The 19,111-nt window shown below is 31.3% G+C and overlaps 2 protein-coding genes across 3 annotated transcripts; both read left to right on the forward strand.

Annotated features, from left to right (window-relative positions):
* Positions 1–201: 201 nt before the first annotated feature.
* LOC107892440 (galactolipase DONGLE, chloroplastic) lies at positions 202–1,534 on the forward strand. Its single transcript, XM_016817523.2, has one exon. The coding sequence runs from the start codon at positions 202–204 to the stop codon at positions 1,498–1,500; it is 1,299 nt and encodes a 432-aa protein (XP_016673012.2). The 3' UTR covers positions 1,501–1,534.
* Positions 1,535–9,422: 7,888 nt separating this feature from the next.
* On the forward strand, positions 9,423–18,959 carry LOC107892441 (importin beta-like SAD2). Of its 2 annotated transcripts, none has more exons than XM_041101281.1 (22): positions 9,423–9,763; positions 9,860–9,995; positions 10,117–10,204; positions 10,335–10,484; positions 10,810–10,972; positions 11,676–11,860; positions 11,948–12,121; positions 12,666–12,811; positions 12,892–13,015; positions 13,123–13,303; positions 13,446–13,605; positions 13,791–13,832; positions 14,003–14,121; positions 14,204–14,402; positions 15,176–15,307; positions 16,015–16,118; positions 16,285–16,464; positions 16,840–16,979; positions 17,110–17,249; positions 17,421–17,575; positions 17,825–17,951; positions 18,051–18,959. In XM_041101281.1, the coding sequence occupies exons 1-22, from the start codon at positions 9,674–9,676 to the stop codon at positions 18,209–18,211; spliced, it is 3,096 nt and encodes a 1,031-aa protein (XP_040957215.1). In that variant the 5' UTR covers positions 9,423–9,673; the 3' UTR covers positions 18,212–18,959. The 2 variants fall into 2 exon arrangements, with proteins under 2 accessions (XP_040957215.1, XP_040957216.1); XM_041101282.1 differs by having other exon boundaries at positions 9,457–9,763; positions 17,424–17,575.
* Positions 18,960–19,111: the final 152 nt, after the last annotated feature.

Consider the following 19,111-nt stretch of genomic DNA (forward strand, 5'->3'; position numbering starts at 1 on the left):
ATACTCGTTACTTTCATTTCTTTTTATTTGCTGTTTCAAGTTTTCACCATGAGAGAAACACCATTTCCTGTTCTTTGTCTCTTTAAATATCCCACACCAAGCTTCCTTGTCTCCTTCCTTTATACATATATATACACACACACACAGGTGTGTGTGTTTATCCAATTCCAAACCTCTATCTCTCTCTTTCATGCTCTGAAAATGGCGTCAAAAGTTTTCAGACCAAGATTAAACCTGAACCATGTTACATTTCAAGGGAACAACAACCACGCTCAATCACATTCATTTGGGCAAGTCTTTTTGCATAAAAAAACTGGGGTTTCTTCATCAAGACGATCAGTTGTTGCTGCAGAAGCAGCAGCAATGGCAGAGGAGACTATTGCTAAAACTGGTAATTCAGCCTTATCTCATTTCTGGAGAGAGGTTCAAGGTTCAAACAACTGGGAAAATCTAGTAGAACCATTGCACCCTCTCCTCAGAAAAGAGATTATTCGATATGGAGAGTTCGTTGCAGCATGTTACAAGGCCTTCGACCTCGATCCCACTTCCAAAAGATACTTGCATTGCAAGTATGGCAAAAGTAGGATGTTAAATGAAGTTGGCATGGAGGATTGTGGTTATACAGTAACTAAATATATCTACGCTACACCCGATATCAACATCCCAATGCAAAACGAGGCCTCTCGTGGTCATTGGATCGGATATGTAGCCGTGTCATCGGATGAATCCGCCGTTAAAAGGCTCGGGAGACGAGATTTGCTGATAGCATTTCGTGGAACGGTTACGAATCATGAATGGGTTACTAATTTAATGAGCTCACTAACGCCTGCACGCCTCGACCCCAACAATCCAAATCCCGATGTGAAAGTGGAGTCTGGGTTTTTGAGCTTGTATACATCTGATGAAACTAAGAGCAAATTCGGGCTCGAAAGTTGTCGAGAGCAGCTTTTATCTGAGGTTTCCAGGCTGTTAAACAAGCACAAAGTTGAGGATTTGAGCATTACATTGGCTGGTCATAGTATGGGGAGTGCTTTGGCTCTTCTTCTTGCTTATGATATAGCTGAGCTTGGTTTAAATAAAACTGATCATGAAACAGTACCAATCACTGCGTTTTCCTTTGGGGGACCAAGAGTGGGGAACCCAAGTTTCAAGCAAAGGTGTGAGGAACTAGGGGTTAAAGTGATGAGAATAGTGAATGTAAATGACCCCATTACAAAGCTTCCAGGGATGTTTTTGAATGAGAATTTTAGGGTTTTGGGGGGGAGATATGAGTTGCCATGGATAAGTTGCTCTTGTTATGCTCATGTTGGGGTTGAGTTAGTGATGGATTTCTTCAATGTTCAAAACCCTTCATGTGTACACGATCTTGAAACCTATATCAGCTTACTCAAATGCCCCACCAAAACATTGTACACTCGAAAGGAGGGTTTTGATAATTTGTTGAATAGGGCAAGGGAGCTAATCTTCAGTGCACGAAGTTTGAAATCAATTTGCCTTTGAAAGACGGTGCATTCAACATGCAGGGTAACCATGGTTCAACTCCCAAGAACCTAATCCTTTTTTTTCCACATCTTTTTTTCACCATCATTTTGGTGATTTTTTTTTGGAAGGAAAAGGGAGTTCATTGTGAGTCGCATAAAGTTTTCTAAATTTTATGTTTAGGAAAATTTGTAATCTCTAAGGAAAAAAACTTTTTCGGAAATTTTCTTTTATGTTTGAAATATAAATTTAAAATTTTTAATCTGAATTTGAATTTGGTTGTGAGAATGCAAATAACATGTACAAATTAATTAGTGAGAAAATATGTATAAACTAATTAATACAATCAAGACTTAACGGTTTGCTATTAGTGTTTAGGTTTCGCATTAGAAATTAGTATTTACGTTTTAGCTTTTCATTGTTTAGTGTTTTTAATTAAATTTTAAGGTTTAAGTTTAATGGTTTATAATTTAAGATTTAAGATTTAGACTTTTAAAATAAAAGTTAAGGATTTAGGGTTATAATTAAAATATTAATATTTAGAGTTTAGGATTTAGGGTTTTATATTTTTTAGAGCATAAGATTTAAGATTATTTATAGCATTTTCAATTTAAAGTTTAAGGCTTTCTAGTTAATTGAGTTGTTTGCTTTTAAAAAATATTTGGTTAAGACCGGTGGAACTTCAACATGAAAACATAATTAAGTGAATTTTGATTCGTGTCTTGATGGATTTATTGTGTTGTGAGAATATTTTAAAAATTAAAATGTGCTTTAAGTTACAATCACAGACGATATATATCTAAACTAATTATGGCTAAATCAAGTATTATAGAGTATAATTGAACTATTATTCAAAAAAATTATCCAGAGTTAAATCAAAATAATTTTGGTGAAAATTCACATATAATATGATTTAAGTTGAAATAAATTTAAAAATAAGTTACACGTATTTTACTTAATGTGGGAGTTAACCATTAAAATCCCATAGCTCAACCTTTGTGGACCGTGCGAATTCCTTAGTGGTAAAGACGAAAACATTGAAATGTAAATGAGGGGATTGGGATTATAAATTAAAAGGAACGTGTTCAAAAAAACCTTGGGGCACATTTAAATGTGGAGTTGTTGTAACCTAAAAAAAAAAAGGAAAGAAAAGAGGAAAAAGATGTAATTTTAGTGGACCCTTAAAATGGAAAATTTTCTATTTAAGTCCTTTATAATTTGTAAAATTTTAAATTAGTAATGATACAGTTGCACTTTGGCCTCCTAAAATATAGACTATTAAAATGATGAAATTGTATTTTTACTATCGTAAAAATATACAATTTAATTCTACTCAAAAAAAATTGTTGAGTTTACCATTGGTGTAGTCATTATTAATCCGTTCAAGTTATTTAAGAGCCAGTAGCAGGATAAAAAAACCATTTAAAATAACGTTTTATACTAATGCTCCCTTTGAAATTGAAAAGTTATTGTTTAGGTGATTGCTAGATATATATATTGGTGTTGTTTTCATGATAATCCTCACACTAGATGAGGATAAGTATACCATATATGAAACAAGTTTGAATAAAATTAAATTTTAATTGGCGACGCGTCTATCTGTAATTAGTGTAAAAATAATGATGGTGGTGAGATTAGATGTTATAACGTGAGATAAAAAGAAAACACATCGTATTAAAAATAAACATCCATTTAAAGAGACCTTTATTAAAAGTAAACAATTTAATTTTAATTATTTTCAAATCGAGTTCAAAATGTTCAACTCTTTGTTTTGGAAAATGGGACATTAAAAAGAATTTGATGATTGAGAAGAAGAAAACCATTTGTCTAAACGTTGAATTACTGTTTCAATGAAAGCCGATTAAGAAATTTTTTAACAGTACAAGATATATACCTTTTGAAAAAAAAAATGATTAGGTTTTTTCTTTTCTTTCAAATTAAACAGCACATTTTGTTGACTGTTCGTAAGGGTAAGAATTTTTAATTGGATTGTTTTCACGATGGTCATGCGTGCATGTGTATAACATGCTTCTTGCAATGATGGTAATGGTTAATTATGATGTTTCGTTCTCTCGCGACGTGTGTATTGGATTTAGTAATAATACGATATTTATGACATAAAAATTAGACTAGGCACACAAAATTCAAGTGAAAGTAAGATTGAAAAATCGAAATAAAAATTTTTATTTATAAAATTATGAGTTACAAATTTTACATAAATCTTTTCATTTTTTTCTCTTCAATGGAGTTTTGCTTCAAAGATGGTTGAATTTATTTTAGGTCAATGTTGTTTGCTTCAAGACTTGTTGAAATTTAATTTTGAAAATGAATTTGGAGAGTGCATAGATTTAAGGTAGTATTTGGTGCTTTCCCATGTTATGATTTTAATGGGATGTGATTACTGAAAAAGTTACTTTACAATATTTGGTATGCATGAGAATGTATTAATTAAAAATTCGGAAAAGTTACATTATCACGTTTAATTCACTAAGTACTTTTCTAAAAAAGTAATGATAAATTATGAATACCCTTATTAAATAAAATATAATATTTGTATATTTTATTTTTATAATAAACTTTATTCTTAATAAACATTTGGATTAAATATTTAATGATAAAATTTTAATTGATATTTTAAAAAAATTAATTTATAATGTTAATTGAAAGCAAATTTGTTTCAAATTTATCCTACATATATTTTGTAAATATAATAATGCATATATAAAGCTTGTTTTTGAATAAATTTAAAAAAAATCATGTATATATAGCACTTGCAAATAATTCTTAAAGTAATAGAGAAAATCAAGTAGTAGGAAAAAAGAAGTTATAATAGTTTTTTTTTTGATAGACTAATACTCTAAACCAATAGAAAATAGGGTTAATTTTGTCTTAATATTTTTTTAACATTTCAATTTACATAGGAATCACATTGTCATGTTCATGAGACCAAAGGAAAGTTTGATTCCAAGGAAAGTAAATAAAATTGGATATATTTATTTAGACATTAGAATCACTTTCTAACTGATTAATTTCTCAGGAAAGTGACTACTTTTCATCATACCAAATGCTACCTAAAGGTCTTCGAAACTTGATATTGGACAAATGATTTTGCTTCAAGGTCTTCTAAACTTAATTTTGAAGAAAATTTTTATGTTCTTCGTGTTGATGCAACCAGATTGAAGAGAACTTTAATCCAAAAATCATTTAGACTTGATCTTGGAAGCATAATTCTACTTCAATGGTCTTCTAAGCTTGATATTGAATACCAGGTTTAGTCACATTTATATTGGTTGAATAAGATTGGAGAGTAGCTTTCTTTAGAAGCACTTCGAATTTTATTTAGAGATCTCTTGAAAGTTTGAAAAAAACTTTAGTCCCTAAAGTCTTCTCTTTAGGTTCTGATTTTTAAACTTTTAATTTGTGAAGTTATGAAGAATGATTTGGAAGTGATCCCCTTTTTTATAGTGTCAGTCGGTAGTAAAAGAGAAATCCTATAGAATATAACATCTTAGTCTACAATGATTAAACTTTATAATTTATTATTTATCTCATATTACTTTAAGTTAATTGCAATATATAAATACATCAAATTTTGGGTGCCTAGTAAAATTTTTAAAAACTTTAATAATTTAATGAGATTTTCTTTAAAAAAAATTTGAGGTCTAATTAAAATTTCTAAAATATTTGTGAGATTAATGAGAATTTTCAAATATTTTAAAAGAATATAATTAACTTTTTTTAATTAAAAAGTGCAATGAATTTTTTTTTAATTTAAGAAAGAAATCAAAATTTTCCAAGGGTCAAAACCCCTTTAAGCCACCATAACAATCCACCTCTAGATTAAATAGAAATTTCATAAATTGTAAAATAAATTTGAAAAAAAAAATTAATGATCTGTCTTTGTGGCATAACAAAAAGCTTATTGGCAGCAAACAATATCTCATATATTTTGACAATATCCTCGTTGCTAAGGCTAAGAAGAGATTAAAAAAAAAAAAGAACAAACAAAGTGCCGGTTTCATGCCAAGATTACTGACACAGAAAACGAAAAAATTGTGAACCAAAGAAAAACTAAAAAGAGAAGGTAGGGGAAGAAAGGAAATTTGAATAACATGATACTATATTTGGGCCTTTAAGTTTGAAATAAAATTTTGCTTCCTATTTGGATATTTGGGCTTTTCTTTCTCTTCTATGTTACACATTGTTGAACAATTTCATTATGTATCTTGGTTATGTATGCTTTTTTTTGACATCGTGCTTAAAATTATTTATAGTTCATTCTCAAATCATAAATACGAAGATAATACGTTTCATCGCGCTCAAACCTACTTCTTATTGCATTGGCAACAATACTCATACCAATCGAGTTAAGACTCAATCGGAGAGTTTTTTTTGTTGTTAGTTTAATTATTTAGTAATTAAATCTTAATACGAATGATGAGAATAATATTTAAATATGTTAGCCAATTTTTAAAGGATTAAGTTTTAGGTTAAAATATGTTTTAATTTTTTTGTATTTTTTAAATATGAAATTTAGTTTCTGTATTTTTTTTTATGATTTTAATCTCACTACTTTTTAAATTTTAAAATTCAGGTCAAACACTTTAATAGGTTAATTTTGAGATAATTACAATGTCATTTTTTAATTATGTGATTATCAAATGAGTTCTTTTTTTTTTATTTCAAAAGGTCACACCGACAAATTTAACAATGTTAATAGTTGAACTTGAATTTTGAAATCTAAAAAAGTAAAGGGGTTAATTTCTTAGAAATAGAAGTAGAGGGATTAAATTTCAATAAAGTACAGGGACTTGTGGCATATTTTAATCTAAATATTAAAACTAATGAGCTTTGATCCAATGTGTAATTTTATATATGAACTTTGAATTGGCGTAATTATGCACATGAAACTTTTATTGTAGTTTAAGGGTCTGTTTGATTGCCAGTAAAATATTTTCTGTAAAATGATTTCTGGAAAATGTTTTACTTTTCTGTAAAATGATTTACTGGAAAATATTTTCTGGTGTTTGATTGAATCTATGTAAAATATTTTTTGCTGCTTGGCAGATTTTTTGAAAATATTTTTCGGAAAAGTTATTTTTACATATATTAATATATATTAATAAATTTTTATATTTTAAATTATTTTTACATATATTGCAATGATTTATTTATAATAATACTCAATTATTAAGCTATAATATTAATCGTTATAAATTGAAAAAAACTAATATCAAATAAATTATTTGTAATTGTGTTAAAAAAACAAGTATTGAATAATTAAAAAAACAAGTTACTGGAAAATCGATAAACAGAAGCAGTTTTCTACCGGAAATGAAGGAAGGAATGAAGGAGGCGATAGACAGGAGAGCACGGAAAATGTCTTACGGAAATTGAAAGGGTAAGACATTTTCCCTAAAATGTAACCCATTTTCCCTTGTTTTGGAGTTCATTTTCCAAATGGAAAATGTTTTCCGCCAATCAAACGCTGGAAAAGTTGGAAATGATTTTCCGGAAAATCAATTCCGTCAATCAAACAGACCCTAAATGTATTAACGAAACTTTGATTTTAATTCAATTATACACATTTGAAAAGTAGATACGTCAATTTATTTTTATATTAGATAAATATAATTATTTGTATATGCAATATTTAAATGTAAAAATGTTTCATATTGATAATTGTGTTAGTACGTAGTTTGTGGAATTGAATCAAATCAAATTTGCCTGTATACAATTGCACAAAATCAAAGTTCAAGTATAACATTATACATTTACATTTGACTAAAGTCTATGTGTAGTTTTGAGATTTATCCTAATTTTAAACATTTTCATGCTTATTTATTCAAAAAAAAAACATTTTCATGCTTATTGAATGGACAACTTGGGTCAGGTGTATTGAAAAGAATGGTACTATTCAATTCTAATTAAACTATCTATTTTTTTAATACATCAATTTCAAATGATTTCCACGATAGATATATATAAGTTTAAATTTTGTATTATGTGTTTTAAGTATGCCGTGGTCAGATTTGAGTTGTCATATAATGCCCCAATTAACTTTATGCTGAAGAAGGATGTGATTGATGAGGCTAATATTTTAAAGCTTCAATTAGAATATTTAAAGGCTTAGGGATTAATTTAAAATATAAGCCATTGTTTTGAGGATTTATTGCAAATAACGTATAACATAATGTTTCAATACAATGAAAAAATCGAGTGATGTCAAGGTCCAACCTTTTGAACCGAAAACTAATGGTTCAACTGATTCAATTGGTGGTATAGACCATGATACAAACTACATCAATGTGAACTGATTAAAAAATCCAATATTAAGACATGAAATGAGGAGTCAATTGATTGAGTGATTTATAAATTTTATATATTTATTTAATTATTATTGAACTGACAATTCAACCGAAAATCAACGATCCGACCTACAATATTGAAAAAAAATCTATATTGTATTTAAATGAAATATAAGTAAACAATTCTTTGCTCCAGTGTTTTCCTTTATGATTAATAAAGTTATTTAAAAGCATTAAGGAGTAAATTGAAAGAATTTGCAACTTAAGGATTGAGATCAAATGTACGTTAATAATTTATAATCTATATTATATATAAAAGTACGAGGTTGGAAAAACTTTTGAATGAAAGAAACTACTCAATTTCCATGATATTACATTAACTTTAAAAATAATTATATTTTAATTTAAACTAATTAATTAAAAAAATCATGCTAATTTTAAAATAAACTTATTTATCAAATAAAATTCCATGCATAAAATATAGGAACAAATATGATAATTATAATTATTAATTATTGAGGTAAAAAAATTGTATTATTTTTAATTTTCAAAAAAATTGTGCTAAATTTATTGATGTGAAATAGTATTATTATTTGAATAGAACTCTAAATATTTTATTTATCACTTAATTATTATTAGAGTTATATCAAATAAAATTTAAGTGTACCTTTATAAATAGCATCTAAAAAATTACTGATAAAAGAACGAAAATTATTAGGAATAATAAAAAAGAATGAAGCATCAAAGAGGTAATATAGGATGGTAAGACAATATACTATTATGATATTTAAAAAAAGTGTTTACATTATGAAGCATGCATTCTTAAAATTGTTTCGATTTTAAGCGAAAAAAGTTTTGAGTTTATTTTGAAAGGAAAGTCATATTTTAACAATTATTTTTTAATCACCCTGATCAAATGTGTTTCTTAAATTAATATAATATATTTTGTATTTATCTTATGATAATTAAATGCTGTTTAACTTAATTTTTTTTATTTTTCAAATTAATTATATTATTTAAAAATTAAGAGGAAATTATTATTATGAACAATAGATAAAAAGTAATTAAAAATACACCATCTAAAAATTATACGTAAATTGCGGGATTAATTATTATTTTTGAATATCAAACAATTATTTTTCATAATAAAAAAAGGGAAAAAATTGATACTATCGAGTATCTAGGCACGAATAAAAAGGAGTTATGCTTTGAAAGCGATCGCTTACTATTTATTTATTTTATTTATTTTCTTTAAACAGAAAAAAAGAGCATATATCAGAAAAAAGCTTTTAAAACGAATAAAGTGAAGGCTAGGATAAAGTAAAAAAAAAAAAGAAAAAGAAAGAAAGAAGAAGAAGCAATTTTCGTTTACTTCCTTTAAACTAAGCTAATCCAACAACCCAATGGATCAAAAATCATATTTTATTTAGCTTTTAATTTTATTAATATTAATTTAATTAAAAAAATTAATCTTCATTTTTAATTATTGGGCATTAGTCTTTACATTTATATTGATACGTGAAAAACACGCTCGGAGGCATGCACGTGCGGTTGCTCTCCTCGATTAAAGAAAAGAGCCAACGGCATCGTTTATTACCAATTTTTTAGTGGACGGCGCGTGAGAGTAGAAGTGGTGGTTTAGTTTAGTTTAGTTAAACTACCGTAAACCCTAATCATTTTAAATATATTTTCTCTAGCTGTTTAGCTCCAGCTCTCACTCGCAATCTTCACGGTTTTTTTTTTTTAAATTTTAATTTTAAATTCCGATCTTTCTCCTTTTCGAAACCCTAAATTCTCATCTCATTGAGCTGAATTCAAGCTGCTTGGGCCAACAAATTTTTTTTTGGTTTTAAATTCCCACTTTTAATCATCGGATTTAAGAAAATATGGATCTTCCAAGTCTTGTTGTTGTTCTTCAAGCTGCACTTAATCCTAATCCTGCTGAACGCAAAGCTGCTGAGCAAAGCCTGAATCAGGTTTTTATTTTATTATTGGTTTTGATTATTATTTTTAGATAAATGGATTGATTATTATTACTGATTTTTAAAATTTTGTATTTTATTTGGTTTCAGTTTCAGTATACGCCTCAGCATTTGGTGAGACTGTTACAGATCATCGTTGACAATAATTGTGATATGGCAGTTCGTCAAGTTGCTTCTATTCATTTCAAGAACTTCATTGCTAAGAATTGGGCTCCTCTTGATCCAAGTATCAAAATTTCAGTCAAATCCTATTATTTCTTTTTTCTAAAAAATATTTCTCAATATTTATGTTTATGTTCGTGTTTATGAATATGAATATATATTTATTTTGTTCTTAATAAATGTAGATGAGCAACAAAAATTTTTGCAAAGTGATAAAGATATGGTTCGCGATCATATTCTTGTATTTGTTACTCAAGTTCCCCCTTTGTTGAGGTACAATTGTCTGTTGTCTCGATTGTTTGCTTAGAACTATTTACTGTTTCATTGGCAGTGCAGGCAGTTGTAGTCCGTGTGATTAAGTTGCTCTATGCATCAATAAATAATCAAATGGGTATTATTGCAGGGTGCAATTGGGTGAGTGCCTCAAAACCATTATACATGCTGATTACCCGGAGCAGTGGCCTCGGCTTCTGGACTGGGTGAAACATAACCTACAAGATCAGCAGGTTTATGGGGCTCTGTTTGTGTTACGCATTCTTGCTAGAAAATATGAGTAAGTATATACTATATTTTATCTATATTTAGCTGCATGATTTACTTTAATTTTTGTTGTCAGTTATTATCTTTGTATCAGTGCAATATTTATTTTGAATATAATTTGCTTGCTGAAGTGATGGGAAGTATTTGATTAATTCAATTCCATGGCTTTAATGCTTTATTGCAGTACATGTAGATGGAAGTGTCTACTAAGAAGTGTCTGATGTTTTAATTAAATAACAACTGTTCATTGTTTCTCTTAAGTTGGTGCATGCTATAATGTTGTTTCTCTTCAAATTTTCATTTCAATACTAATGTCATCAATTTCTTTACCATTCTAGGTTCAAGTCCGAGGAGGAGAGAACTCCAGTTCACCGCATTGTTGAGGAGACATTTCCTCATCTTCTCAATATATTCAACAGACTTGTCCAGATAGACAAACCAGCTCTGGAAGTAGCAGATCTCATCAAACTTATTTGTAAAATTTTCTGGTCATCTATCTATGTAAGTTTTTAAGCTGCTAGTTTCTGACATATATCTGACCTTTTTATACTCTTTATTTTTTATTTTCTGTTCTCTCTTTTCTTTTCTCTTTCTTTTTAGACGATCTTTTTGGCATATTCATGAAAGGAATTTTTTATTTGAAATTATGCATACTATTGTTTGTAATTGAAATGATCTTGACACAGATTTGTGATCTTATATAATGCTATTGTTACAATCTTTATGGTCAATAAAATAGTTGGAAGTCTTACTTTTCTTTTTAGGCTGTTGCAAAATGCTACTCAGTCTAATGATAAGCAACCTAACCAATCTATACTAGTGCGTTTCTTTTGGAGTTTTGAGGAAAAATCATTTACCAAATATATCAACAAAACTACTCATACTACAGTGTTTTTATGTCAACTACAACTAGTTTCATGTGACCTGTTTTTATAAGATTTGTCCTACTCATATGCCATCTTTGGCTTACTGTCTATATATTGCAGTTGGAGATTCCAAAACAGTTACTTGATCCAAATTTGTTCAATGCTTGGATGATGCTTTTCTTTTGGAGTTTCAAGGAAAAATCATTTACCAAATATATCGACAAAATTACTCATACTACAGTGTTTTTATGTCAACTGCAACTAGTTTCATGTGACCTGTTTTTATAAGATTTGTCCTACTCATATGCCATCTTTGGCTTACTGTCTATACTTTGCAGTTGGAGATTCCAAAACAATTACTTGATCCAAATTTGTTCAATGCTTGGATGATGCCTTTCTTAAATGTTTTGGAGAGGCCTGTGCCTCTGGAAGGCCAACCTGTAGATCCTGAGCTCAGGAAATCATGGGGGTGGTGGAAGGTGAAAAAATGGACAGTTCATATTTTAAATAGGCTATACACTCGGTAAGTTTTAGAATTGCAACATGTTTTCAGTAGTCTGATATGCCTCAAATTACTAATATTATTTGTGATTTTGGTGGCTTTTTATAGGTTTGGAGATTTAAAGCTTAGGAATCCAGAAAACAGGGCTTTTGCCCAAATGTTTCAAAAGAACTATGCTGGAAAAATTTTGGAATGCCACTTAAATTTATTGGGTGTGATTCGTGTTGGTGGCTATCTCCCTGACAGAGTTACCAACCTTATTCTTCAATATCTAGGCAGCAGGTTTGCTACTTTATCCTGCATAACTGGTGTTTTTAATTTTCATTGCTTGGTGTAAGATGGTCAGTTATGCTTTTGTCAAAGCTTGCCAGTCTTTTAAGTAACTGGATCATCCAAATTTTCAAGGCTAGAGGTTGCCCTTCATTTAACCGGAAAGATAGCATTATTTTAAATATACTCTTTAGAGTATTACCTGTTTTTATCTCTCTATTGTGGAGCTTCTTATCTGATTTATAATGATCACCCAAGAAATTCTGACCATATCGTGTTACCTTGATAACTATGAAAGTTGTGTAGCAGTATGAATTAGATAATTTATTTTTATATACTGTGTAATTTTATCCTGTTTGTTACCAAATAAAGCCCAACAAGCCTAATTATACATTTCTGCCTCGTGCTTTATTGATGTAGTATTGTTCATCTGTGGCCATTGTATTTGTGTCAAGACTATTGACGACGTTGCATCTTTTCTGATATTGCAAAGTATATTTATATTTGGAATCGTTAATAATGGATGTTGACTGGAAAAACATTTAATTATATGCAGCATCTCGAAAAATAGCATGTATACTTTGTTGCAGCCACAGATTGATGTTCTTCTTTTTGAGATAGTCTTTCCTCTCATGTGTTTCAATGACAATGATCAAAAGCTTTGGGAGGAAGATCCACATGAGTATGTAAGGAAGGGATATGGTAAGCTATCAAACCTGGTGTGCCTGTTGGAAACCTTGAATAAGCCACACTAATTCATGCATTTTATTGTTGTACTGCAGATATAATTGAAGATTTATATAGTCCAAGGACTGCTTCCATGGACTTTGTCTGTGAGTTAGTCAGGAAACGTGGAAAAGAGAATCTTCAGAAGTTTATTCAATTCATTGTGGAAATTTTTAAGAGGTATTCTGTTACTTTGAAGCCAAACGCAGACAGGCAATATTGGGATTATTTAATTTTGGTTTGCATTTATTGTGTTGTATTCATGGTACAATTCTTTATTGTTCCAGGTATGATGAAGCACCGGTAGAATATAAGCCTTACCGACAGAAGGACGGTGCTCTCCTTGCTGTTGGAGCACTTTGTGATAAGCTGAAACAAACTGAGCCCTATAAATCTGAGTTGGAACATATGTTAATGCAACATGTTTTCCCAGAGTTCCGCAGTCCTGTTGGTCATCTTAGAGCCAAGGTTTTATTTTTCTTTTCATTCTTTTTTTCTGGAGACATCTTAATGCTCCTACTTCATTGCTCTTTTTCTAGGTATCTAGCATACGTAGTCATTTCGATGTGAGAAATTTCTCATTTTTATGCTTTTGTGATTGTGGTATTAGGCTGCTTGGGTAGCAGGGCAGTATGCCCGTATAAACTTCTCCGACCAGAATAATTTCCGCCTAGCGTTGCATAGCGTTGTTTCTGGATTGTGTGATCCAGAACTTCCTGTTCGCGTTGATTCAGTTTTTGCATTGAGGTCGTTTGTTGAAGCTTGCAGAGGTATATAGCTCATGCGCTTGAATTTTGTTTTATAATTTGTACAAGTTGGATTTGGATTGAGCAAGCTTAGGACCAAAATTGCATATGTAGTTAGATTGCTATCACTGGTTTGACTATTCTCTCCTCATTTCTTCATTTATTGGAATATTGGCTGCTTAACAGAGAAGAAATTGTTTTATATGCAGATTTAAATGAGATTCGTCCAATTCTTCCTCAACTACTTGATGGTAAGTGGTATTCTAAAATGATGGTTGTCTCAAAATTAACTTCGCTGTGAAGACTGTTTCTGGCTTTCTCTTTTCTTCTTTTTCTGAAAATTGGGATCATGTTCACGATACATAGTTGCTCTTTATCATTCAGGCAACTTGGTCAATACATTCCAATTTCTTTCCTGCAGAGATTTTTAAACTTATGAATGAGGTTGAGAATGAGGACCTTGTCTTTACTCTGGAGACTATAGTTGACAAGTTTGGGGAGGAGATGGCACCATTTGCTCTTGGATTGTGTCAGAATTTGGTAATGCACGTTTATATAACTTTTTAAATACCAAGTTTGAAATTGTCTGTACCTGAAAGTATTTTCATGTATCTACTATCAGGCTGCTGCATTTTGGAGGTGTATGAACACATCAGAAGCTGATGATGAAGCTGATGATCCTGGTGCTCTGGCTGCAGTCGGCTGTTTGCGTGCCATAAGCACAATACTTGAGTCAGTTAGCAGGCTTCCGCAACTTTTTGTTCAGATTGAGCCAACTTTGCTTCCAATCATGCGAAGAATGTTGACAACTGATGGACAAGGTACATATGTTTTCTTCTTTTCCCCCCTCCTGTTTCAATGATTCTTTTTAATCATTTCATATGCTTAAATATAATACATAAGAGCCTGCTACAAATGAGAGTTGACAAGTAAAATGAGGCTGGACTGAGTATTAAGTTTAAGTTGAGTTTAGAATCTAAAGTTTAGATGTGAACATTGAAATGAGAAGCTGCCATGGTTAAGGTGCTTCTGCTTTTTCTTAAATTGTGCAAGTTATTAGGTCATTGATTTCACAGTATGCAACTTGAGGAGAAAGGGAAGCTTATCATTATCCCTAGATATTAATTACTCTTAATATACATTCATTTTAAAAATAAAATATGACTGTAGATCGAAGAGAATCCTTATAGGATTAGTCACTTCATACTGGTTTGGACTTTAGACTGTATCAAACTATCATGACAGTTAAGAATGTGTTTAGATCCAGTAGGGGTTTGTATAGAATTCAATATACTGATAAACACATTTGCTAAAATAACCAAAAAACAAAAAATGATAATGGCTAATTGAAGGCTTGCTCCAGGGAAGCCTATGCTCTGCTCAAATCATTCCCAGTATGGGGACTACTTGTGAAAAAGATTTTGAGTTTTAAATTTTTGCAGACTGAAATGTAAAAGTGAGTTGACAAATTTAGTAATCAAATAGTATATTTGCTTTTGGATTTCAATCATGCCAAATTTGTCTTGTATAAGACGATGCTCAGCCTATATCATTGTATGTCATTTATTTTATTATTCTCTCTGTTCTCCTGCAGAGGTTTTTGAAGAAGTCTTGGAGATTGTCTCGTATATGACCTTTTTTTCTCCGACTATATCCCTGGAAATGTGGAGCCTTTGGCCTTTGATGATTGAAGCATTAGCTGATTGGGCTATAGACTTCTTTCCAAGTATGAATCAATTTACATTTTCTGCTTTTCTTAGTTGCTGTTTTGTTTCAACACCCGAATGTTCTAGAATTGTTGACTTGACTTTTCCTTTCATGCTTTTTTTTTTGGCCAAATTTCCTTTCATGCTTTTAATCAGTTTAAATGTTTTCTTTGTTGTTTAGTTATTAACTGAAATTGTACTGGAGTGACTAATGGATTTTCTTCAAAGTCAACTGCATGATAATCTTCTGAGTGATACTATTGCCCTTTGAAAAAACAATATGCCATATGTTACCTGAACTTGTTGGTTTATGTATGTGTCTAAGATACACATGGCTAAATAAATTGACAATATTTTTGCATGTGTCTGAAAAAACAATAAATTGAACTTATGGTTTATGCATATGTTACTGTTACTGATCTGAACTTGTGGTTTATGCGTGTGTCTGAAAAAACAATAAATTGAACTGTTCTTAAGACGACAACTATCCCTAGTTTTGGGATCAGTTTGCCACTGCAATCTAGATGTCCGGATTACATTAGCATAGAATGCAGATATTTCATTTCTATTTCTGTTTTATCTATGAGTTCCATATAAATATTTTACATCACAGCAGAAAGTGTGGAGTTTCAATCTTCCTTTATCCAATTGCAATTTATTGTTATCTATTTTGAATTTGTCCGTACTTTTTTTGTGTTGTTTCTAAGTGGTATCTGTTTTCATGCAGATATTTTGGTTCCTTTGGACAACTATATATCCAGGGGAACTGCACATTTTCTTACTTGCAAGGAACCAGACTACCAGCAAAGTCTTTGGAATATGATTTCATCTGTGAGTTCTTTTCTACTAATAAAGTTGCATGTAGATGGTAAACTGTCAGGAAAATGAACATGAACAATATACTTTTCAGTTTGTGTTTTTTTTTTCAATATTTCTACCTTTATGTTGGTATCCATTTGGTTATAAGGACTATTCTCATTTTCTTTTTCTTTGGCAGGTTATGGCTGATAAAAATTTAGAAGACAATGATATTGAACCAGCCCCCAAGTTGATTGAAGTAGTGTTTCAAAACTGTAGAGGGCAGGTGGATCATTGGGTTGAGCCATATCTGAGAATCACACTTGACCGATTGCGTCGAACGGAGAAATCCAGGTTAAAATGTCTTCTTGTACAAGTGGTAAGGTGTCAGGACTGCCTTAGTTTTCTGCAAGATTATGTCGTACTTCATATGCATATTGTCTTGGCAAATATTACACATATGATGTTCCTCAATTATGCACCCACTCAAGCTAGTTATGCAATCTTTACAATGTATCAGAAAGCACTAGTTGAAGATTTTAATTTATTGCCAATTTAAGTTTAACATCTTTTTTATCTGTCTCAAATTTTCTTTGTTGGGTTCCTGTTACAATGTTGAGTTAATGGTCAATGTTACTTGGTGTGAAGTAGCTAGTAATAGCAACAACTTTTGCTTTTTTAAATGTTAATGTACTCTTCTGGGCATACACCTACCTGTGGTTTTCTAACAGAACACTGGTCATTTTTGTCCCAGATTGCCAATTCAGTTTATTACAACGCAGTATTGACACTCAGCATATTAAATAAGCTTTGTGTTACGACGGAAGTGTTCAACCTGTGGTTCCATTTGTTGCAACAAGTTAAAAAGAGTGGTCTACTGGCTAATTTTAAGCGGTAGGTAGTTTTTGTATTTGCTTTGATGCCTTCACTCTGCACAAATCTTAAGCATTATATCATTACTTCTATGATGAAATTTTTACCTTTAATATTGTCTGAGACTATACAAGTGATATGGATGCTACAGGGAACATGATAAGAAAGTGTGCTGCTTGGGCCTTACATCACTACTTGCACTTCCCGGTGAACAGTTTCCCGGGGAGGCTCTTGAGCGTGTCTTCAAGGCCACCCTCGATCTACTAGTTGCATACAAAGGTCAAATTACAGGTCTCTCTCTCTCTCTCTCTATATATATATATGTATATGTGTGTGTGTGAGTGTGTGGAGGTGTGCGCATGCATTTCATGCCTCGTGTGTGGATTTGCAACCACTTCCTACACTTTTGGCTTTGCCTTGCTGTCTTTTGGAGGTTTTATTCCCATATCTGGGTGTGAACAGTAGCTGCAAATGAGGAAGAGGTTGAAGATGATGATATGGATGGTTTCCAGACTGATGATGAAGATGATGCTGATGCTTCCGACAAGGAAATGGGAGTTGATGCAGAGGATGAGGATGAAGCTGATAACATCAGGCTTCAAAAATTAGCTGCCCAGGTATGCTTTGTTTTGATCCTTTTGGTTTCTTGTTACTTGGCTTTCTATCCTGAATATCACAATTTAGCAGGAAAGAAAAACCCTTCCTTTGGCTGGCTAGAAATCTTAAGTGCTGAGAATGAAAATCCTTTTTGCCCTTGGGAGAATGTCTGCACCCTTTAATGGGTCTTAATTTTATGACATGTACATGTAAATAACCCTGGACTTTCATATCTTCTCTTTGATTCCACCCAACATTGCTTTCTATAGGCTAAGGCTTTCCATCCAACTGATGATGACGACTCTGACTCTGACGATGACTTTAGTGACGATGAAGAGTCACTGTCACCAATTGATGAAGTAGACCCTTTTGTTTTCTTTGTTGATACCGTCAAAGGTAAAATGTTTTATTTGGCCTTTTCAGTTTGTTTCATGTTCATTTTCTACTTTTTGTTTTGCATGGCATTGTCTGAAAGAGCAACTTTTTCTTTACTAGCTTTGCAAGCATCGGATCCTATCAGGTTCCAGAACCTTACACAGACACTGGATTTCCATTTTCAAGCTCTTGCAAACAGTGTTGCTCAGCATGCTGAACAGAGGAGAGCAGAAATTGAAAAGGAGAAAATGGAGAAGGCATCCGCCACGGCTCCTTCTTGAGTTCAGATTGAATTTTTGGCTTGCCCTATGAGGTATTGATGATTTCCATTCAATTATGGTTTTTAATGAAAATCAAGAGTTGTTTCTGGTCCAGTCAAAGCATTCATAGGTCCATATGGTCCTTGAAGGGTATTGAACCTCAAAAAGGTTTTTGAGGTTCAACTGTTTGGAGCTTAGCGTGTGTACAGGTTCTCGATCATAAGCAAAACACTGGATTAGGGAACTCAAGAGTTCGCCACGTAGTCGGGGTTGTGAATTTTGGTCAAGTCTGGTGAGTCTGGCTATTCTTTTGGCAGAAAATGCCAAACTCTACCACTGTGTTGTAGTCAGTCGTGTCATTCAGTCTCACTCTTTTTCTTCCACCGTTTCTTTTTGCTTATTCACATGTTTGGTCACTCTATCAATTGTTTCCGGCTGGAGGAGTCTGATCTTTCCTCACTGCCGGTCGGGTTGAATCATAGTCTCTTATGCTGTCTTCCTATGTTAATCAGATAGGCAATATATATATATATAGGTTATATAGAGATTTAGTATTGATGATGATTTTGATGAAATGGTAGTCTTAAAAAAAAATTTCCAGGTACAGTAGTGAACCAATATCATGGAATACTATTTTTTTTTCTTTCTTTTTTGCTTTGGGTTATGGAGATTTTGTTTTTGGGTTTCAGAGGGTTCTTATTAGGTAACTTGGTTGCCTATTTGTAATAATGTAATAACTAAAAAAAATTATGACAGTATTCTTTTTATATAATGTTGGATTAATGAAAAATAAACTGCGGCTATTATTTTTATTATTTGTTGGGTATTAAGCTAAGAGTCTACCGGGTTTCGTGGTAGAATGTCATCAATTTTTTTACTACACTTGTTCAATTGAAAATTTTAACATAAATTTTTTTCTAT

Source organism: Gossypium hirsutum, chromosome D09 (genome assembly GCF_007990345.1).
Source record: "Gossypium hirsutum isolate 1008001.06 chromosome D09, Gossypium_hirsutum_v2.1, whole genome shotgun sequence".
NCBI lineage: Eukaryota > Viridiplantae > Streptophyta > Magnoliopsida > Malvales > Malvaceae > Gossypium > Gossypium hirsutum.